This window comes from Xyrauchen texanus, chromosome 12 (assembly GCF_025860055.1).
Source record: "Xyrauchen texanus isolate HMW12.3.18 chromosome 12, RBS_HiC_50CHRs, whole genome shotgun sequence".
NCBI lineage: Eukaryota > Metazoa > Chordata > Actinopteri > Cypriniformes > Catostomidae > Xyrauchen > Xyrauchen texanus.
Genome location: NC_068287.1, coordinates 5,554,533 through 5,578,029, shown reverse-complemented (window position 1 = coordinate 5,578,029; position 23,497 = coordinate 5,554,533). Strand labels below are relative to the sequence as shown.

General features: G+C 38.4%; 1 protein-coding gene across 1 annotated transcript in view; it reads right to left on the bottom strand.

Moving 5' to 3' along the window:
- mosmoa (modulator of smoothened a) overlaps positions 1–20,109 on the bottom strand; it is a 61,852-nt gene extending 41,743 nt beyond the window's left edge. Inside the window, exon 1 of the mRNA XM_052140171.1 lies at positions 19,334–20,109. Coding sequence (XP_051996131.1) covers positions 19,334–19,439 — 106 coding nt within the window. The 5' untranslated portion in view covers positions 19,440–20,109. The remainder of the gene's footprint in view (positions 1–19,333) is intronic.
- Positions 20,110–23,497: the final 3,388 nt, after the last annotated feature.

The following is a 23,497-nucleotide window of genomic DNA, read 5'->3' as shown; positions in this document are numbered from 1 at the left end:
CATGCTCTTGCTGCAGCTAGATTATAACGTGATGGCTTGCGACTTGTTGAATCATAAAATATTTGTCTGTGCATTTCTTATCATGATGGAAATTTGCAGGCAAGTCATGGGTTTTAAATGGGTTGCATGATTTGTTTGTTTTTTGTGAATTTTCTGAAGGTAGTTTCTTTTTAGACTAGTCAACTTCAAAATGTAAATGTAAACATCAGCGAAATTTGTCATTCAGCACATCCATACAAATTTCTTTTTTTTTTTTTTTTTTAATACAACCTTTTAAGTTGGGGCAAAGCTAAATAATCGGTTAAGAGCTAATGATTAAACGTTGCAAGAATTGAGGCCAAACAGTTACATTTTCATTGAATCAGACCAGAGAATCTTGTTTATTACAGTCTGAGAGTCCTTTAAATCCTTTTTTTTTTGTGTGTCTTGTACTGAGGACAGGCTTCTGTCTGGCCACTCTGCCATGAAGTCCAGATGCTCAACCATCTCTGGAGCTCAACCAGAGTTCTTGGTCACCTCTCTTATCAAGACCCTTCTCCCCCGATCGCTCAGTTTTTCCCGGATGGCCAGCTCTAAGAATACTGCTGGTTGCTCTAAACGTATTCTATTTAAGAATTAAAGGGAACTTTCCCCAGATCTCTGCCTCAACAGAATACTGTCTCTGAGCTCTACAGGTGTTTTTTTTTACCTCACAGCTTGATTTTTGCTCTGATATGCATTTTCAGCTGCAAGACCTTGTATAGACTGGTGTGTGTCTTTCCAAATCATGTCCAATCAATTGAATTTGCCACAGGTGGACTCCTATCAAAGTGAAAAAACATCTCAAAAATAATCCAGAGAAATGGGATGCACCTGAGCTAAATTTCAAGTGTCATAGCAAAGGGTCCGAATACTTATTCCAATGTGATATTTCATTTTTTTCTTTTTAATAAATTTGCAGAGTTATCAAAAATATTTTTTTTGCTTTGTAATTATGGGGTATGGAGCATAGATTGATGTGAATGTTTTTTTATTTCAAGCATAAGGCTGCAATATAACAAATTGTGAAAACAAAAATGAAGGGGTCTGAATAGTTTCTGAATGTGCTGTATACACTCACTTTATTAGGAACAGCTGTACACCTACTTATTCATGTGATTATCTAATCAGCCAATCATGTGGCAGCAGTGCAATGCATAAAATCATGCAATAGCAGGAGCTTCAGATAATGTTCACATCAACCATCAGAATGGGGAAAAACTTTGATCCTAGTGATTTGGACCATGGCATGATTGCTGGTGCCAGACGGGCTGGTTTGAGTATTTCTGTAACTGCTGATCTCCTGGGATTTACATGCACAACAGTCTCTAGAATTTACTCCGAATGGTGCCAAAAAAAAAGCGGCAGTTCTGCAGATGGAAACGCCTTGTTGATGAGACACTTCAGCAGAGAATGGCCAGACTGCTTTGAGCTGACAAAGTCTACGGTAACTCGGATAACCGCACTGTACAATTGTAGTGAGCAGAATAACATCTCAGAATGCACAACATGTCAAACCTTAAGGTGGATGGACTACAACAGCAGAAGACCACGTCAGGCTCTTTATTAGGACTACAGTGTTCCTAATAAACTGCTCAGTGAGTGTGCATCAGCATTAAATCAGCCGAATTCATGCATCAAATTCTCAAAATTAACCATTGAAAAACTCTTCTTGTCTTTAAGGGCAAGGTCTCTAACCATCGTCGCAGTCTGTACCTCAGCGAGATGGGTTTTATTAATTTGCTTAAGAAGCCATGAGTCATGGTACAAACAGACTGGCCTTATCACTTTTCAAGAGCTCCCATTATTATTCCTTTCATCTATTTGGATTAGGGCTAGGCGATATATTAAATATTAAGGATATAATCAAGATAATTTAGCTCATGATGTAAAATTGCCCAATATCGTGAACATTGCGATGATTTTAATGTGCTTTCATTTGGCCATTAAGTTTCATAAAGAGCGCATCAGTAGACTAATTTCATGATCCCTCAGGGCTGCACAATTCATTCAAATAACATCAAAATGGCGAGTTGGTCATATGTGATTATTAATCCACAAGATGCTGTGATTTAAAGACAGATAAACATAGTCTGTGTGTAATTCAGAACAAACCGGTGACACACTTATCTTGATGGTGGCACACGCAGATCAGTTCACGTGCATTGTGAAATCAAAATAATGCAGGTTCAAGCACTCGCACAATTATAAACATTAGTAACTGCTACAAGATATTATATAAATCTTCAAACGTGCCACCGTATAACAGAAAAGGAGTAGATTACAGCATTTCAGGAAATGCAAAACATTGTAAACGGTCAAATATACATTACCTTTTTCGTGTCACAATAAAAGCTACTTGAGAAGTTGAAGTAAATACAACAGCACTTCCGGTGTCAAAAGAAAAGGCCCAGGTGAAGGTGAAGTAAACAGGACAGAAATATATTACTTTAGTATATCGCAAATTTGAGCTGCACGCTTCTGGATAAATTGAGAATCACGATTTAGGTTGCTTAGAATAAAGATCACGATTCTCTCTCGATTCTGAAGAAGAAAATGCTAATATCATTGATTTACAAAACATGGACTATATGTTAAGAGTTTCTGACTATATGTTCTCTGCTTCAATCTATGCAGAAATAAAACAAGAGTCCACAGGGTCATAGTGAATGTATTATGAGATGTTATGAGCATTGCTGTTCACTTCCGCTAATGTTATTAGGCGTGTAATCACCATCAAACTACGCTTTTTTCCTTTAAAATGACTGAAAATCATTTGCCTCAATTCTGATTCACAATCTCCATCGTTTTAAATCAAATTACTGTGTAATTTAACAACTTCTTTTACAAATAACGGCAGATAAATATGCTTTGAAATGTTACTCTTCATTCCAGCCCACATAAGAATATAATCAATTCCATTTATGAGCACATTTTTGCAAAAGAAAGTCTGCAGACTCTGTCTGGACCTGAAAATAACCCCAGCTAAAAATACTCCATAATATTTAGTTTTTCAGTCAGAATTTTTCCAGGGTTCTGCATCAGCAAATACTTCACAAGCAGTGGGAGGAAGCGACATTTCGACTCAGGTGTTTATTTTGCTGCAAACAGAAAGAGTGCTGTTAAAACGCCTTTGACGCCACTAAAACAAGCTCCAAACAATCAGCCCCCTGCCTGGAGACTGAAATGAGTACTGCATGCTTTTACATGGAGACAGTGAGCCGAATTAATCATTCCTTTGTGTTACTCTGGTAATAAAAGGCTTGGAGGTTTTTTTACTTTCTAAAAGTCACGACCGCCAACTTGTGTTTTGTCCCTGCGAGCCCTTGGGTTCTTAGTCACGAGTTGAGTTTGAAGGTTATTCGCTGCATAATTTTGCATCTCTACCGTGACTTGCCAGTGTACTGAACTTCCTTTTGAAACAGTGAACAACTACACAGTCCTTACAGCAGTCTCACTTGCACAGCAGATGTGAGAAAATGCCATTCAAATTGATTTCTAGTTCTTTTCAAACATTGCGAAGCTCTGATAGCTACAACATGAGTCGGATATGAGAGCAATGCAAGAAGAGGTTTAAGTGCTCTACATAAAGTACTAAATATAGATGGAAACATCTGTATTTACCTGCATTTAATGCCATCCACTTGTGAATAGCTCCCCAAGATTGATCTTTAAATGTCTGCTAAGGGTAAATTATTTTGGCTTGACATCAAAGATTGAGACTATACAAAAGTAAGAGGCTGCTACAAACAACTGTACAAATATAAAATTACAAATAAATACAAAACAAGCTAAGCTACATCATCAAACTGAACAATTGGCTGCTGCCAACTAGACCTGTTCTGCTGAACAAACACAACAGTGATATGAAACTATATGTAATGTATTATCTACATATTTACTAATCCAACAACAATCCCTTCCACATGCAAATAACACAATGTCCACACTGGGTGCATCCACTGACATGACAGTACGGCTTGAGGCAGTCAACATTGGACGTGTTGGCTTGAACGTTCTTAACCGTTTGTGTTGTTGGCAGTAGTAGCGCCAGGGAGTGCGGAGTAAAATGGAACTACACACCCATTTACTGTTGGCGTGACAGATGCGCCACAATGGACGCTTCCAGTGTAGCCCGAATCATTGATTATAATGGGGTTCTATTGCTTTTGACGCAACACGGAGCTCACGTCCAGTGTAGACAGGGTCTAAGAGGCTGTGGGTCACCTTGATGATTTTGAAGATCAGTCCACGGGACTCACTACAAGGTAGAGGGAAAACCTGATTTTGACATGTAGCTCAAGAAAAGCAAAATGCATAGCTGAACTTTGTTGTTTGGACATTTATATCACTCTAGAGTCTACTCTGCTGATGTTTTATATGTAAAAACCAGGGGGATATGAAAGGTTAGCATTTTCTATTGAAGTCTATGCATGTCTTTTTGTAAAGGTTATAAACACAACTATTTTATCTAAAAAAAAAAAAAATAGATTTTTACATTTGAGGGGGTTGTTTCTTTCTCATGCATGTCATTGCCACAACGCTAGGGTGTTATGGGTGGTTGCCAAAGCATTACTATGTGGTTGCTAAGGTTTTTGGAGTAGTTTTTATGCTGCTTTCAAGTGCACCTGGGAAGCTCCAACATTCAGGGAAATTGAGGGAAACTAAATATTAAAGGAGTCAAACTTAAATAGAAAAATTAGCTATTGCCATTGTTCATTGCATCTTAAGGACAGGTCACAATATCTTTTGCATGGCGGAATTCCGCTAGGAGAATGTGGGCGGATGTTGAGCGTGTGGTAAACCAGCAAAAATCGAATTGTCAAGCAGCCTCTTTTTAATGCTGCACTTTATACTGTGGGAGGGTAAAGTTAAAGGGATACTCACTGCTAAAAAGATTTCCTAGCTATGTACGAAGCTCCGCCCACACAAAGGTCACTGCCAAACCAAGCAAATTTCGATTGGTCAACTCAGTGAATTTGCCAGTGAAAGTTCACCAAAATTGAACTCCACACACGTGAGGAGTGAAATTTTGCAGAGTGAAGGTAAACGTGACCGCACCAGTGGATAAGCATATGTGATTCATGATTTTCATACAGACAAACCCCTTCCAGTGTCACAACTCGGGTATCAACTAGAATTCCATGTTTTCCACTGGTAAATATGACACTTGGTCCTTCATGTGCTCATAATTACGATATTTCCGACTCCACTTTAAGGCCGCATTGGAATGTTGCTTTGCAGCGGGTCCCTCCTTTTATGTATATCTTTAAAACCTTTTCACTTGCTGTATTGTCTGCTAGGTGAAAATTGTTAATCTATTCGATTACAGGTATCACTCATGTTTGTAGCACAAATGGTGTGGGATGAATGGCACAACAGATAAATGTGGCCTTCAAGTGGAGATGGAAATATCGCAATTACGAATTCAGAGCACATGAATGATCAAGCGAAGATGTATTTCAAAGTGGGGAACTTGGTATTGTAGATGATACCCAAGTTGCAGAGTTGCGACTTTGGATGTGGCATGTCGATATGAAAGCGGATGGAAAATAATGCTTGTCAACATTATTTCCATTTCAGTGCTTTATTTCAATAATATCAATTTCCAGGTTTATTTCAAGCAAATTAATAAATAATTTGTAAGATATCATGCATTAATAAATCATACAAGTTGTGTAAATGTGCTGCAGGTGTATTCCCTTATTACTGCCATCATTCAATGTATATTTGCTTTATTTTGCCTTCTTCGGTTTCTTTTTAACTTGAATGTATGCTGTCATAATTATGAATGCCCAACTCGGATGTGCATTTGTAGGCAGCATAATACTTCAGGTTTTGTTCAAATCTCTAAAACCAAGTATGAGTAACATTGATGCTTGTGTAAGCTTGCAGCAATAACAAAAATGACAAAGCCCTATCTCGAACCCAGAGAAAACGTATTTAATTGTGTACTTGTCAACCAACCAAAAATAAACATGAATAATCCCCTAAAAAAACACCACAACAACAAAGTAACCTCTATGCAACTCTCAAATGTCAATGTCTAGAAGTAGATCAAAGACACAATTTTGCTGAAAGAGGCCTAAACAGTGTCTCATCAGCAAATTATTTTCGCCTCATTCTGGTGGTAGACCACATCAAAAAGAGGGCAGAGACACTACAAAGACTTTAATGATTTCACCATTCACAGAAAGGAAAGAATCTGACAAAACTCACAAAGGAGCCCATTCAGTTCAATGAAGTGCATGCAGGGAACAATGAAGTCTGAACATTTCATTTGGTAGGCTAAAAGAAAAATGTAACAAACTATAAATAAACAAACTATCTTTAAATGCAATGAAGGTTTATATTGTCTTCTTCAACAAGTCATTCTTGGCGCATGTAAGTTTCAGTGGATAAAGCTAAGGCTCACAGATCGTATTTCACCCTAAAAATCTAAATACATTTTCTTTACACAGAAAATAAATTTAAGACCATTTTTAAGGCCCATTAACATGATATATCAGAAATGTTAGCATGATTTTAGTGTATTTTATGTAGTTTATGGACTGAGGACGAATCAGCTTTTTGAGGTAATCAACATTTTGCAACAAATTCTGTCGATTGAACTTAACTTGTATTAAACCAGGAATATTTCTTTAGCAGTTCTTGCATTGTGAAACAAATACTGTATTACAGTGATGAAAATCTAATGAGTTACCACTGACAATAATAATCATTTTGGACATGTATTCATGAGATTACCCTATAATAACTTCTCATCACTGGATTCAAAACAAAGGGAGCCCAAACAGACTACAGATCCCATCAAGTCTTGCTAACTTTACACCTAGGTGTGAAATTCTGAAGGATCGAACTTACCTTACAACTCCTATTGGATGAAACGGATGAAGCATGACAACGCATCCCTCAACCATGATGTCATCGAGAGTATAAACCCTGGAGATTCCTCCTAAGCCTTCAAGCGACATTATTCACCTTGTCTAGATGCAGTCTTGCTCAAGGCCGTAACCAGGATTTTTCAAATACCGAGGTCAAAAATACCCCCATAATAGGCCCTTCACCTATTATTTCCCTCTTTCCTCCTTCTAACTCTTTCTTCTCCTCAACTGCCTGACTTCTCTCTCCTGTCTCCTCTGTTGAATTTAACATAATAATAATAAAACAAGTCTAAATAACTGAACTTCAACAATAGGTTATGTTTGGGCCATGCTTATTAAAAGGATAATATCCATCACTTCACAACACATTAATTATCCATCTAATATTCACATTTTTATTACATTTACGTGTTGGGGATTGCCCCACTGAATGCTGGTTTTTTAAGGTGTTAACCACTACAGTACTCTGATCAGGGAGTAGGAGTCATCAGATATCTTTTCCACCTTTTATTTGTGCAAGATTCACCCTTGTACACATAGCAGTATACAACTGAGGTAGTTTCTGTAATAAACAATCAAACAGAAATAAATAACTTGTCTACATACATACTGTTATGATTCAACAGTAAATTACAAATAAACAATATCAATATATGTCTCTCATATATATGCTTAGATAAAGAAAGCAAGGGATATAAACTATGGAAAGGACCTAATAACATGGATCAGATTATGTAGTGTTAACATATTAACAGATAACAAACTGCAGAATATAGTATTATGCACATATGGAGATAAATGAACATATAGACCCATATTGCAGATATCAGTAATATAAGCAGCCGTGCTAGCCGCGCATGTCTATATGTGACAAACTAATAATTATACAAATCACAAACAGCGGCAATACTGGCTTAATGCCAGAACTAGTTGTAACACATAAAGAAACATTCTGCATCAAACAAAGAATAATGATAAACTTACCGGTACGTCAATAACTTTAACTCGCACTTACGGATGCTGCACATTAATGGAAACATTGCAAACTCCGATTGCGCCACTTATGTAATAAAGAAACGTCACTTACGTTAGAATCATATCTGTGTCAAACTGTAAAATGCGTGTTTTCCGTAACCAAGAACTTAACAAGCGAAGTTACTGACATTAAGACAAAGAATTTACAACATTTATGCATTTGGCAGATACTTTTATCCAAAGTGACGTACAGAGCCCTTATTACAGGGACAATCCCCCCCCCCCCGGAGCAACCTGGAGTTAAGTGCCTTGCTCAAGGACACAATGGTGGTATGGGGCTCGAACCAGCAACCTTCTGATTACCAGTTATGTGCTTTAGCCCACTACACCACCATCTTATATTGTAGGCTATTTACTGCATAACCACTAACTTTCTCACCTTCCCCCCTTCTCTTTGTAGTCCAGTTGGGTAGTGCACATATTAAATAATACCGTTACCGAGGTGATAAAAGCACCAAATTTTACATGAAGATTCTTTAGGACCTCCTGAATGATTTCAGCCTAGGAGCCCAGCTGAAATATTGAAATTTAGTGTCAAATCACTTAAAAAACAATATTCATGAAAAATGTTTTTTGTTTTTTTTTCCATCTCAAGTAAAACTTTCAGGATAATGGCCTTTTAAGACCACTGAATAAGCTTCCTTTTGTTAATTTGTGCTCAGGCCAGTAGATCTTCCAAATTATAAGTGTAAAACAGAGTGCCAAGACACCTTATACCTAAAAAAAATCAAAAAGCCCTGTATAATATAGGCAGAATTATTAAAAAGGCAGCAAAAATGCTTAAATGTTAAGAGATCTTGGTTTTCTCTTTTATTTTTCAATTCAACTAGGTCATTCATAGCTATTCTACTAAGTTCATAGTTTGGTCATTAGTTTTATGTTAGGCTGCATCACATCACATTAACCCTTTCGCACGTACTGCACCGGTGTGATTAGAACGGTCAGTGCATGCACTGCTAAATTCAAAATGTGCTTTAGCGTTGGCTGGCGCTGAGCCAGAGACAGGCGCTCAGAGCTGTCATATATCACAACTTTTCAGTGTTTTCAACCACATAATGTTTATTTTAGGTTTCAGACATTTAAGTACTAAAAAAACAATACATTTAGAGTTTGTAAAATACACACTGATGTCAAAGGAAGAGCCAATAATAATCCTTTCCATAATTAGAAATGTTTTATTCATATCAGATACACATTGTGTAAGTGACTTTAAAGTTTACTCTATTCGTCTCCCAGTTCACCAGCCACTTACTTTTATGTATTTCGGGTGAAGTGGATGAATTCACGTGTTGTAAAATCCAACAGATCCGATTCTGTGAACTGCGTCTGCGGCACAAACTAGATGACGACGCCCATCGCGCATACAGCTCAACTAATGTTATAAAGGTGTTTAAACAACAAAAAACTTCCACTTGCATATATTTGACAATCGGAATATCAGATATTTCATGCCATATCTAACAAATGTGTGAATATTTTGAATAAAAAAGGAAAAATGACATAAAAGCAGATCATCATTCATTCTCTGTTGTTGCTGCGGTGTGTCACGTGACAAGCAATGGCCATGGAAACCATAAAGTGACACATTCTAAATAATGGTATAATAATAACATTTATGCTTACATAACATTAGTTTCTGAAACTTCAACATGGAGCTGAACTGGGCTCTATGTATTATTTGCCAGAAAGACACATCTGAACCCCTGAGATGTACCTTGCAGACACCTGGGACAAGTGGTGATAAATCTCATGCCTATAGATCATTTCTTGCTAATGTCGAGCAATTCAGAGCGATTGACAATCTTCCAACTAAACTCTATTTTGGGAATGATGAAACTGCTACCAATTTTGCTTCACATTCTGCTTCTTGGCACAAATCTTGCCATCTAAAGTTTAACAATTCAAAGCTTATGAAAGCGACAAAGAAGAACATGCGGAATGCTGTTGAATCTGGACGGGAAAGCCAATGAAACGCCATACGACTGGATGTTCGAAAGTGCTTCTTCTGTGAGGGTGGCATAGATCAAGGTGCTCTCCATGAAGTATCAACATTTGATACTGACAAGAATATCCGAACCATGATCACTGAACTTAAGGACACAAGGCTTATGACAAGGATAATTGGAGGAGATTTAATTGCAATTGAGGCAAAATACCATTTACCATGCCTTGTAAAGCTGAGAAATTGCTACCGTGGACTCGCTAGTAAGAGCTACCAATGTCCAGAAAACATAGATGAAAATATGAATGAGTCTCACGCTTTCGTTGAACTTCAGGACTACATTGAAAAATGTGTTGATTCTGGAGTCCTTCTCTTTATGCTATCTGAGCTCCACTCTTTGTATGTAAATCGACTTCAGGAACTGGGTGTCAGTAAGCAAGTCAACAAAACCAGATTGAAAAATCATTTGCTTCAATGCTTTCCAGATGCACAAGAACAATTTGATGGAAGGAATATAGTTCTTGTTTTCAAGGAGGGCATAAGAAATATGCTAAGGGAAGCTCTGAGGAAGAGAGATTTTGATGAAGATGCTCTCATCCTGGCAAAAGCTGCGAAGATTATTAGAAATGACATACTCAACCATACAGGCTTCAAATTCACTGGCTCCTTCCCAGAAAGATGTCAAGAAACCTCACTTCCTTCAAGCTTAAAGTCTCTTATCTCGATGATAATGAATGGCTCCAACTTGAAAGATCAAGATAAATGTGAGTCTCAGGCTTGCCTCACAATGGGACAAGGCATTCTTTATAACACAAAGGGCAACACCCACTGCTAGGATGACCAGACACAGCCTTGAACGTGAACCACCACTCCCTATTTACATAGGCCTTAATGTACATGTACAAACCAGAAGCAAGCAGCTGGTCCAGCAATTAAACCAAATGGGTATTAGCATTTCATATGACAGAGTTATTCAAATTGAAGACTGGCTTGCTAAAGCCACATGTGAACGCTTTGAAGTTGATGGTGATGTGGTTCCAGCTTGTCTCCGGAAAGGGCTCTTCACAGTTGGTGCCCTTGATAACCTTAACTATGACCCAAGTTCAACCACTTCTGTAGGCTCCTTTCATGGTACTGGAATCAGCATGTTTCAGTTTCCAACTAAGGATGACTGTGGTGTACAGAGACCACCCATTATGATACCACCTTTTGAAAATAAAAATAAAGCTCTTTCTGACACTTTTGCCACTGTCCCCGCTGTAGCTCTGAAAAATACTTCTGTTTCAGTGCCAGAGTGTAATGTAGTTACAGCTATGGGTTTATTGGATAATGCTAGAGAAGAGGAAAACAGGTGGGTCAATCATGCACTGCCACTTCTAGAGAAGACAGAACTAGACAGTGATGATGCCCAGCAAAATGTGCACTCCTTTCTCTGTTTTATGATAAATCTGCCACTCCAGCCATGATTAAACATGGCATGAATGTTCTTAGACAAGCTATTGAATTTCTTAATCCTGGACAAATCCCAGTTACTACATTTGACCAGCCTCTTTTCCCTCTGGCAAAGTTAGTGCAATGGAAATGGCCAGACACACATGGTGAAAGAGTTCATGTAGTTACGCTAGGTGGATTACACACAGAAATGGCCCTCTGGAATACACTTGGCGACCTCTTAGATTGCTCTGGTTGGACAACAGCACTCACTGAAGCAGAAGTAGCATCTTCTGGAAAGGCTGACTCATTTCTGAAAGCAGCACACCTAACTTCGCACCAGGCATGCCCACCAAGTCACTCTACTGTCACTTCACAATCTGCAGCAGGAAGCTTTTAGGCTTATTGCTGGCCCCAAAGATGAAGATACCTTTATCACTTGGAGAAATGACATGCTGAAGAAGAGTCCAACTTTCATGTATTGGGATATAATACTAAGATATGAAACCCTCATTCTCATTTTTGTCAGAGCTCACAGAGAGAAGAACTTCCTTCTATATGTAGAAGTTTTAGAAGAACTCATCCCTCTATTTTTTGCCTTGGACCATACAAACTATGCAAGCTGGGTGTCTGTCCACATCAGGGACATGAAGTCTTTGCCCAGTACCATCAAGGATGAGTTTGAAAAGCATTCACACTGGGTTCTCTCAAAGACATACAACAAGTTCTCTGCAATACCTTTCGACCAAGCTCATGAACAAGAGAATAAGTTTGTGAAAGGTTGCGGTGGTGCAGTTGGTCTCACAGAAAACCCAAATGCTTTCAGACGATGAATGATCTCTGGACCAGAGTTGGGAAGATTGCTGAAAGAATTTGAAGAGGACTTTCTTCCTGAAAATGACATAGATAATCCTAAGAACTTCCAGCATCATGAACAGTGTCTTTCCACACAGAGGACATTTCAAAGACATGTAGCCAACCTGTCTGAAACTATTAAAAGAATGGGCAACCCTTTCTTGGATGATTTTAAAGATCTAGTCACTCTTGACAGCCGTAACTGTGCAGATGAATCTGTGGCTAAAACAGTGTTCATCTTAGAAGACACAGGCAAGAAACAATATCAATAGTTTGTCACAAAGGTGCTTACTGATCGCAGCCAATCCATCCATGATCCAATCAAAAGGAATTCGTTGCAACTCTTCAAGCAAACTCGACGCTAAGACATTATCTACACATGGGAAGAAGATTAAAATGCTCCAGAACAACGTGACATTATTTGGTCAGCTGTATATTGCAATGCAAAGTCGTGAGAGTGATTTGGATGAATTCTTTGCACATGAAGTACAGTCCTTCCCTCCTTCCCTCTCTGACTTTGGAAAGATTCACCTGCCAGGCACAAAGTCTGACTTACTTCAATGCCTTGAGCTCCCTGGGCAATCACAGCCACCCTCATGCTTTGACTGCAAAATCTTGGATGGAGCGGTCATTGTCCACAGTCTGTCTACTAATACAGTGAACACATTTAATGAATATGCAAGTAATGTTTTCATCCCTTACCTGCAGAGGCAGCTACAGGATACACAAAGGTTGGATATTGTATGGGATGCATACATCTCGGACAGTTTGAAGGAGTCTACGCGTCAAAAGAGGGGTCAAGGTGTACGCAGGAAAGTGTCTGGCCAAACAAAGCTGCCAGGCAATTGGATGGATTTCCTACGTGATCCAATGAATAAGAAAGAGCTTTCTGCCTTTCTGACATCTAAGACTGAAGAGTTCAACTGGCCCCCAGACAAATCTCTGTATATCACATCAGGGCAAGCTGTATCTTAATTTGGTTCCAGCAGTACCATGAGCAGTTGCAATCATGAAGAGGCAGACACCCGGATTGTGGTTCATATACAGCATGCCCTGGAGCAAGGAGCAAAAACTGTCCATGTGCGTACTGTGGACACTGATGTCATTGTGATTCTTGCAGGTTTATTCCATGATTTACTGGTGATTCAACCTTTGACTGACATCTGGGTGGCTTTTGGCATGGGCAAAAAGTACAGATTTTAACATGTCAATATGTAAAAGTCTGGGTAAGGACAAGTCTCAAGCACTGTTGATGTTCCATGCCTATTCAGGGTGTGATACAACATCTGCTTTCACTGGGAAGGGTAAGAAGTCAGTTTGGCGGGCCTGGCAAGCCTATGATGAAGCCACTGAAGTATTTGCTTCCCTTGCCAGAAATCCATTCCAAAAATTAGATGCTGCTTAATGGCAGTTCCAAAAGCTTGAGAGACTGACTGTCATCTTGTATGACAAATCCAGTTCTTCAAGCTCCATTGTCCAGAAGAGGAAAGAACTCTTCTGCCATGGGAGTAGGACAATGGAGAAACTGCCACCCACCCAAGATACTCTACTGCAGCACATCAGACGGGCAGTTGGGCGACCAGCACACTCTCACAGCAAGGTATTCCTTCTCCAAGGGACTATGGATGGACCAAGGAATCAGGGTCTTGGCAACCAATTTGGATGACACTTCCAGAAGTCCCCATAGCCTGCAGAGAACTTATCAAATGTTGCCGTAAGGGGGATTGTTCCACCTGCAAATGTGGCAAAGCAAGTCTAGACTGCTCACCTCTTTGCAAATGCAACTGTAACGATTCATAATTATCAATTACAAGGCCAATAAAGACCATATTGATAATACTTTAACATGTATTGAAGCTTTTGTTATGTAAAAGTTCATAAACATAAATAAACATAAATGTTAACTTTGGGATTCATTTGAATACTTTATCTTGTGCAGGAACTTGAAAATCGCTGTGTTTTTAAGCATATTGCATTGATAATGATATACTTCTAATATGACGTTACAAAAAAAAAAATTCCGAGGGCTCCTAGGCCAAAATTACACTATAATGAAATACCATGCAAAATTTGGTGCTTTTATCATCTCGGTAACGGTATTTTCACTACGCCACCGGACTATTGTCTGCTCATCTTCTGCTGGCTTTCCAAACGATCATTTAGTTTGTTGCAGCCTTTTCATTTTCGGTCATTTTAATGACAAAAAAATCACAGGCAGAACGCATGTGTCAATAACGTGAAGTTATTTTGAACAATGGATTTGTGGGTATTGAAGTTTATGTGAGCTGTGCGGGACACTGTGTTGCGTTCTTAAATTGGTTTAGGAAACACTCCGCTACAGCCGACTACTTTCATTTTGACATGACAGCGATATCTGCAAATATGTGTCACGTGATGGTCCGTTCCATTGATGCAAGGATAATTATCTCGTCGGCTATTTTCACTTCACAATGAAACGACACTTCAAGAAAAAAATACAGAGAACATGACCTCGGTGTCCTCAATGGTAGTTACGGCCATGGTCTTGCTGCTCCCAGGTGTAGCCTCGCTGCCCAAGGAAGTAGCGCAAGTACCTGAACTCTGGCCACACAATCTCTCTCACTGGATGAGCCGAGATTCTCCGGGTTCCACAGAGCATGCTAACGGATCCGAAGGAACCAAGCAAACCGCGCCTCACCCTTTTGCCTGCAGAAGTGAAAGAAGATTTCTTTTCCTTCTTCGACGAAGTCGACTTCGCTGATTTCTCCGCCAACCCGCCGAGGATCAGCCAACGTACCACCCGCCGACAGAGCGAGGAAATGGCCTCCTGTCATTATCCGAGCTTTGAGGAACTGATTCGGAGTCAAACGATGGACGAACACACATACTACCCGCGTCCTCACACAACTAAAGTAAGAGGTTTATGTCTGGTTAGAGCTAAATTATTATAGTGTGTTATTCTTGTGTATCAAGGTTATTGCTTGTACTGTTTATGGACCTCCGAGTCCGCTCATTGCTGCTAAATACTCACGGTATTACTGTAACTTACTGTTACCATGAATGAGATTTGCTGTGTTGTTTACAAACCTGTTTGGGCTGTTTGTGCATTTCCGGCATTGCAGATGAGACCGGCACACTGAGCTTATCCATTAAAGAACCAACGACAGATTATGAGCCATTCACCGTGTATCTGAGTGATAAAAATAACGGTTGCCGTCTCTCCCACGATAGCTAAACTGGCTTTGGTGCCGTCACCCTGTTCTTTCTCTCTCGTACACGACCCCCCACAAACATACATGTTACGGTTTAGTTTGTACTTGAAAGTTTGAAGTTTATCGACTGCATTGTATTGATTATTAATTGATATTACTGTATCAATAAACTTTGTTATCATTTAAAGAGTTTTGGTATTGTTCTGTGCCAAGGGCTGGTCAGTGCTCAGATTCAGCATTCACTGTTCCCTTTTTGAATGTCGGTGTTTTCCGGACATCAACATTCCTCAGAGAACAAATCCAATATTGAGACTGTTATACTGTCTGGTTATTAGTCCCTGATTCCAGGCTGGAGCCCCGGCAATATTAATTCTTATTAATATTCTATTGATTTTGAAAATTGATAGTTATCTTTGAAGATTGTTGATTTGAAGGATTAATAAAATAATGTTGATTTACTCAATGTTCTATTGATTTTAATAATTATCTTTGATATTGCTAATAACCAATCCCACCCTGAACGAAGCCCCAACAATGCCTTAAAGAGGTGGACTGAATGAATCAGGCAGCGTTCCCTGAAAATCTAACTGTGGATGGCAGGAAACACCACAAAGGACTATCATTACATGGCCACTTGTTTTGACACCTGATTTACCACTCTTGTATTTGGCATGCAAGAAAACAACACAAGGCAGCTCATTCCTGCTAAATTCAGTGGATTGCGCTTGAACCCCTGCTGACCCACTTACTAAGCATGCAGAACAAAGAGCAGCCGTTTATCAACAGCATCGACTGCACATCTGAGGACAGTCATGTTTTGCACAACGTGTTTAAATGATTCGTAATGGTGGAAGTGTCAAAGCTGCTGCGGAGAACCTAATAAAAGCAGTAACCAACAAAAACAAAGCAGCTGAATGACTTGACATAATGAATTAAGAGGAAATAATTTCACCTAAAATACTTCTTGAAGTTTATTTAAAGGTTTGAATTAGTGATCATATGTATTCAATAGTCATGACGTGTGATATTTGGTATTACAGAAGAAACGTACTAATTCCTTATCATAAAAAGTAATATTATAATACTGATTTCTGCATCAAAAAAGTAATGAGATTACTAATTTCTTTCATTTATTTTTCTTAAATGACAGAAACACAAATGTACACATGAATAATATGAATTCATACTTTAAATGTATTATACATCATTTTGGAAATGTGTAACCCAAGTCAGTTACTAAAAGTAATTACCTTAAATGAAATTTAGAAACTGTAATCTGATTGAACAAGAATTTAAAATGTAATGTGTTACACTACTAAAAGTAATTTGATTACAGTAACTAGATACTTGGTATCTAGTTACCCAACGCAATAAACAAAGGATTTTAACTGCTTGTTCAATTTACTTTAGTAAATTAACTAAGCAACACAATTCTAGAACATTTTGTCACAACTTGATATTACTACATTCTATCCATTTAAATTTGTAAAATAGACAAATTTACTTAATCCGTTTGAGTTGAGACTACATGAATACTTTTGTGGTATTAATGTAGCATTGATGAAACTGGGCAGGGGATTTCCATTTCCCAGCATGCTTTGCATCTGAATCAATAGGGAGAGTAAATATTAAAATGAAGTGTTATTCTGTGTTTTCATGCAAGATTAATAGAAAGGGAGATCCTTGCTAGTGTTTAATGTTTGTTACGTTAAGATTTAAAAGAGTTTCTGTTATGTTAGAGTTTGGGGGTTATGATTATGGTGAAAAGTGGAGCTTGAGCTAACGATGAGGACAGAAAGTTGTTGCACTTAAAAATGATTGTTCGCTTTGTTGAGCAAAGCATAGTTAGCAAACTAGACTTATGGGATTTTTCCACTGCACATTACGGTTTGACTCGCTTTACTTTTCTGAGCTTGCTTTTCCACTGCTGTTTAGTGCTGCCTCAATGTGGGTGGGATCATAGGCTGATCATCATAGTTGTGCCGCCTCTATTGCGGTGACATCATCTTAAACGTCACACAAAACAATAAACAATAACATGACCGCTAGCTGTTAGCTCATTGTGCTGCATAAAGCAGTTGCTGCATGGTGATTTTACACAAGTGTAACAGTTAAATTGGCCTGGTTGTTTTAGAAGCAATCTTTCAGTAGCTGGTTAACTAAATAAAGTGAAGCTTTCAAACAGAGTATAGAGTTAACATAATAAAACGTACCATCCCCCATCGTGGACTCCAGCCGTGGTTGAGTCCAGGGCACTCTCCCTCCCTTTACTCGCCGGTCTAGATAACGTCCATTTGGTCGAAACCACTTCCACATTTCCTTGATGGTTCTGTAGTCACTTAAGTTTTTTTTTTTTTACTTTTCCCAACATTGTTGGTAGGTCCGGTGGTAGCCGTGTGGCCAACAGCTGATACACTTCCTGAAAGAATTGTCATTTTGCATTGTTGCTAACGAGAAGCGCCTGCACCCCATTTATTGACCATGGCGTGGTTTTGCGCACAGCCATTTCTTTTTACAATTCGAAAGTCGCATGAACAAATGATACCGCTATCCCTGTTGCTAACTTTAAAACTAGCGGGTTGATGTCCCGTGTCACAAATCCAGTGACGCTGGTAGTGACGATTCTCTCCGACTAATCAGTGATCTGCAGGGTTTGACGTCGCATTTAGTATCGGCTCGGCTTGCTTGGAACCTTAACCGAGGTGGTCCTAAAAAAAGTACCAGGTACCAGGTACTATCCACAGTGGAAAACCCCCAAAAAAGGAGCAGAGTCGAGCTGTACTGTGCAGTGGAAAAGAACCCATTATACTTTCACTAGTTAGAATATAGAGATTTATTTGTCACTGACACGTATAATTTTATTGGGTTTACCCAATTCAACTAGGTTCTACACGAAGAGATTGTGTTGAGATTGCAAAGTCATTTTAAATAAAGAAATCTCTTAACAAACATGTGGAATCACTGTCCATAATTAAATAAAGTTCAGCCAAGAGCTATTTTGTTTTTATTATTATTTTTAAGTGCACTACTCGTCACCCTGCACACCCCATTTGTACTGTAATGTATTGAATATTGTCTACTTCAGTTTAAGAAATAATGTTTTCCCACTAATGTGTCATAATTGCCCCTTGGATCTGATTTTCAGCGGCTTTATTTACCTTCAAATCTCACCATGAGAACAGATTTCTTTTTTTGTCCAAGCATACAAATATGTTGTTTGTCATCTGATTACATCTAATATAAGATTGAATCAATTTTAGAGATATTTTTATATATTTTTATCCAATATTTACACTTTTCCACTTAATCGATTACTGGTTATTTTAATATCGGATATAAAGATATACACAAAACGGACTATATATTTTAAAATATAATTTCACCTAAAACTACTTAAATTCTTTGTGGAGTGTGCGCAGTATTAATGTAGTAAAACAGGCTATTCATATTCAGAGGACAGCAATAAATTATTAAGTTGTTATTGTGCCTTTCAGCTGAAATAAAACAAGCAATAAAAATCGGTTATGTAAATCAGATAACGGACACGTATCGTACCGGTCGATATCTAGATCATTTCTGACCCTAGACTGTTGTATCTTGTGTACATATATAATAGAGTAACCTACTGATATGCCATGTTATCCGTTTTAACCCCATTATTTAACAAAGTATAATCTTATTAGATGAGTATTTCGAACAGTTCATGATCTTGTACGTGAATTCAAGTTTCATGAAATGTTTGAATGTGATGAGCTAATGATATACTACAAAGCATTTACATGTCATGATGCAATTTAAATGCTACCCGTCTGCTCATGTAATACAAACAGAACACAGGAGTCTTGTTGTTATTCGAGATGTATCAGCTAACTAGATAAGCAAAGAAGAAATGCATCTTCAGATATGCATATAGCAATCCAGCCGCTTTTATTAGATCAATGTGCATTATAATACAGTTAATATTGATCACATCTCACCTGCTGACTCGCCAGTATTGATCCAGTCTGGATTGGCAATGCTCGCTATAGCAAATATATCCGCAGCCAGAAAGAGACATCCTGAAATAATGGTGAGTTTATCCATCTCAAGTTATCTGGTTACGTGTGACTGAAGAACTGAGAAAATCTCTCTCTATAGATGTCACACAGCAGTCAGTAAACAGGATGTTCAGGGTTCAAGCCTGACTGCATGATATCGTATATGATATGCTAGAAGCCCAGCAGCCTTGAAGAGCACAATTAAGACCAGGTTTAGTCCCTGATCTTCCTCCTAATAATAGTTCAGGGCTGTTTCTCCATCATCATCATCATATGGTGACTGCAGTGTTCTTGTGAGGACCTAACGGGCTACAGTTCCTCACGGTTTGTTTGCCGTCCTGAGGGCCTATTGCAGCTCGACGTCCACATATCCATGTTAAACAAGCTCTAGACGGCGAGGTTTGAACGGAAATGGCGGAAAGACAGCGAGTTACAGCGGTTTCGGGCCGTTTTCGTCGACGGTGTTATGGTCCATCTTTCTCCTCAGCTGCACGCGCATCTGTACGAGCGCAGCACCGCCGCATCTCCTTCATCCCAAAACACGTCAAAATCCAGCCTGGGGAGGTATAAGAGCCTTATGTACGTCTGTAAAGGAAGAAAAGGCAGGAAGACTCCGTCGGAGCATGAGCGATAACGGTGTAAACGCAGCTCACGCGTCTTTCCCAATGACATCAAGCGAGAACCCCCACGCAGAGTCTCTCGTCAGACACAACAGGCCTCCGAGATCACGCACGGCTGCTATCGCGAGAATTCGCGAGGCAAACAACATGATTGGAACTGCGCTCGGTGAATTAGTTTGAGTCGTTTTTCCTCGCATAAAGTGGGTCTTATTACTAAAACTGATAGCATATTGCGAAAAAATATAAATAAATACATTACGAATGTGGAAAGAAATTTACAGCAGAAAGAAATCAAAGACGGTTTGGTATTTACTTTATTTTTATGACATTAAACAAATTTACATAAATAATTACTGTAACTTACTGTACTGACCATATGAAACGCCCCAAAACCCCTCGAAAACCAACCTTCATAAACAAGACTAGTTTAACCCTTGTGCGTCCATTTAACCCGAGGTCCTTAGAGAACAAAAATGCCACTGTTGTCACACACTCACACACACATTTTAGCAGCATCTGTGGGGGGGGGGGCGCATGTATTTGCTCCATAGGCTAAACATGAGAAAATGGCGTCATCTAGTGGAAATATGAGCCAGGGCTCCGGAATGAAAGCGTTATATCGTAGAATTCATGATTTATGACACTGGGGTCAAATATTGCCATTTTAATGGGGGCATTTTTGTCCTGAAGTTCCTGAGTGTAACTTTTTTGTGTACACTGTGAACTGAGGTTGAAATATCAAAATCCCCTAAAAAATACACAAAAATCCCTACAAACATTCGTGCCGTTGGCATTAACGCAGCCAAAATGATCGAAAAAACTCAAATGAAAAAGACAAAAATGCCCCGAAGGTCACACAAATGGTTTTAGCAGTGCTTTTTGTTTCTTCCATGAGAGTCAACCCTACTTTCTTGTCTAACTGTCCTAAAAAGAAGCAAAAAGCTAAAAAAAAAAAAAAAAAAAAAATAGTCAGTAATCCCAAAAATTATACAAAATGTGACACGTTTTCTGTAATAATTTTTCTAGTTTAATAGAATAGTTCAAAGCAAAAGAACAATTCTGTCATAATTCACTGGAAAACAAAAACGGGGAAATTGTCCGAATTACTGAATCGTATTGTTTATGATCTACACAACAAGAGAAATTTCTCTTCTAAACTTCTTTTCTTTGCTTTCGATTAATGTAATTCTCTTCAGCGTGCTCTCTGCTAGCTTACAATATGTAGGGTGAAAGTAAACCAATCAAGTCTGTTAAATTTGTAGGGGATTTGTCCCTGCATGCAGAGTAAACATTTGTGAAAAATAAGTGTTATTTTATGCATTTTTGAGCACGCTGAAAGCTAATGCTTGATTAGCTAATGCTAATGTATGCTACTGTTAGCGAACTAGCATAATTTTCTAACATATAATGTGATACAAAAATATTATGTAAAACTGAAGAAATCAATCATGTTAGGGACACACATCAAATCATGTCAAGACTAATTAATTTAATTTTTCCATTTTGTTGAAATTACCTGAACATAGAAAAAATTAAAATATGCCGATTAAACAGCCTAATTGATTTATGTGGAACCGACGTACATGTTTAAATCATGTTAATTCAAAGCATTTTTTCAGTGTTTACTCGCTCTCATGTTGTTTCAGACACGTATCACTTTCTTCCATGAAACAAAAAGACACAAAAGACACACACACACACACACACACACACACACACACACACACACACACACACACACACACACACACACAAAATATGTTGACTGACACTGAACGATCTGCCCAACGTCTTCTTTTATGTTGAATGGAAGAATGTAATATGGTTTGGACCAACATGAGTAAATGGTGACAGAATTAATTAAATTGATCATAAATAGGAGGTTTGCCAGGAGATCCATACATTTCAGAAACAATTTTGTTATGTGTGTTTTTACATGAATCCCCCCTGCAGTCTATAAGAGGAACTAACAGAAAGTAATGGTTGAAAAACCGACAGCCACCGTATCCCATGGATTTTTTTAAGCCAATGACCCTTTAATATGATGATTCCCTTGCAAGGGACACCAAAGCAAATGCATAGCTATTATACAGTATATATAGACTAATTTCTACAGTGTGAGAATAATATTAAATGTGACATTAAATTAATAGACAAGACATTGGTCATTAATCTTACAGTTCAAAGACAATCGATGTTTAAACACTAACCTTTAACACTTACTTAGTTTAATAATTTTAAACTATGACTTTAACAATACATAAGTAATATTTACATTATATTCATGATGTTTAGTCAGAGGGGAACTGGCCCCCACAGTGATTATGGTTTCTCCCAAGGTTATTTTTCTCCATTAATCTACATCTTATGGAGCTTTGTGTTCCTTGCCACAGTCGCCTTCAGCTTGCTCACTGGGGTTATTAATACAATTATTATTTAATTACTTATTTTTAAACACAATTCACAATCGTATTTTATCTAATTACACAATGATGATTCATCGACATTATAGACATTACAGTTTTATCGTCTGTTAATGCTGATCTTCTGTAAAGCTGCTTTGAAACGATGTGTGTTGTGAAAGGCGCTATACAAATAAAAATAAAATTGACTTGAATAGTTCATCCAAAAACAAAAATTCTCTCACCATTTACTCACCCTCATGTCATCCCAGATATGTATGACTTCTGCTGAACACAAATTAAGATTTTTAGAATAATATTTCAGCTCTGTAGGTCCATACAATGCATGTGAATGGTGACCAAAGTCATCATTAAAGTAATCCATATGACCCAATGTTTAATCAATGCCTTCTGAAGCCATCCAGTTGGTTTTGGGTGAAAACAGACCAAAATGTAACACTTCTTTACTGTACATTGCAGTCTTTAGGCATGATCATGATTTCAAGCTCTATTACACTATACAGTGAGGGAATGGAGTGGCCTAGCCAGTCTGCAGACCTTAATCCCATAGAAAATCTGTGGAGGGATCTGAAGGTTCGAGTTGCCAAACGTCAGCCTCGAAACCTTAATGACTTGAAGATCTGCAGAGAGGAGTGGGACAAAATCCCTCCGGAGATGTGTGCAAACCTGGTGGCCAACTACAAGAAACGTCTGACCTCTTGATTGCCAACAAGAGTTTTGCCAACAAGTACCAAGTCATGTTTTGCAGAGGGGTTGAATACTTATTTCCCTCATTAAAATGCAATTAAATGTATAACATTTTTGACATGCGTTTTTCTGGATTTTTGTTGTTGTTATTCTGTCTCTCACCGTTCAAATGAACCTACTATTAAAATTATAGACTGATCATTTGTTTGTCAGTGGGCAAACATACAATATCAGCAGGGGATCAAATACTTTTTTTTTTCCCCCACCTCACTGTATGGCTATATTTGTGCTGACCTCAGACCTGTATACACCTTTCCTGGGACTTTGCAAGAATCAAAAAGCATTTTCTTTGTTTTTCTTGAGATCGTTTTACA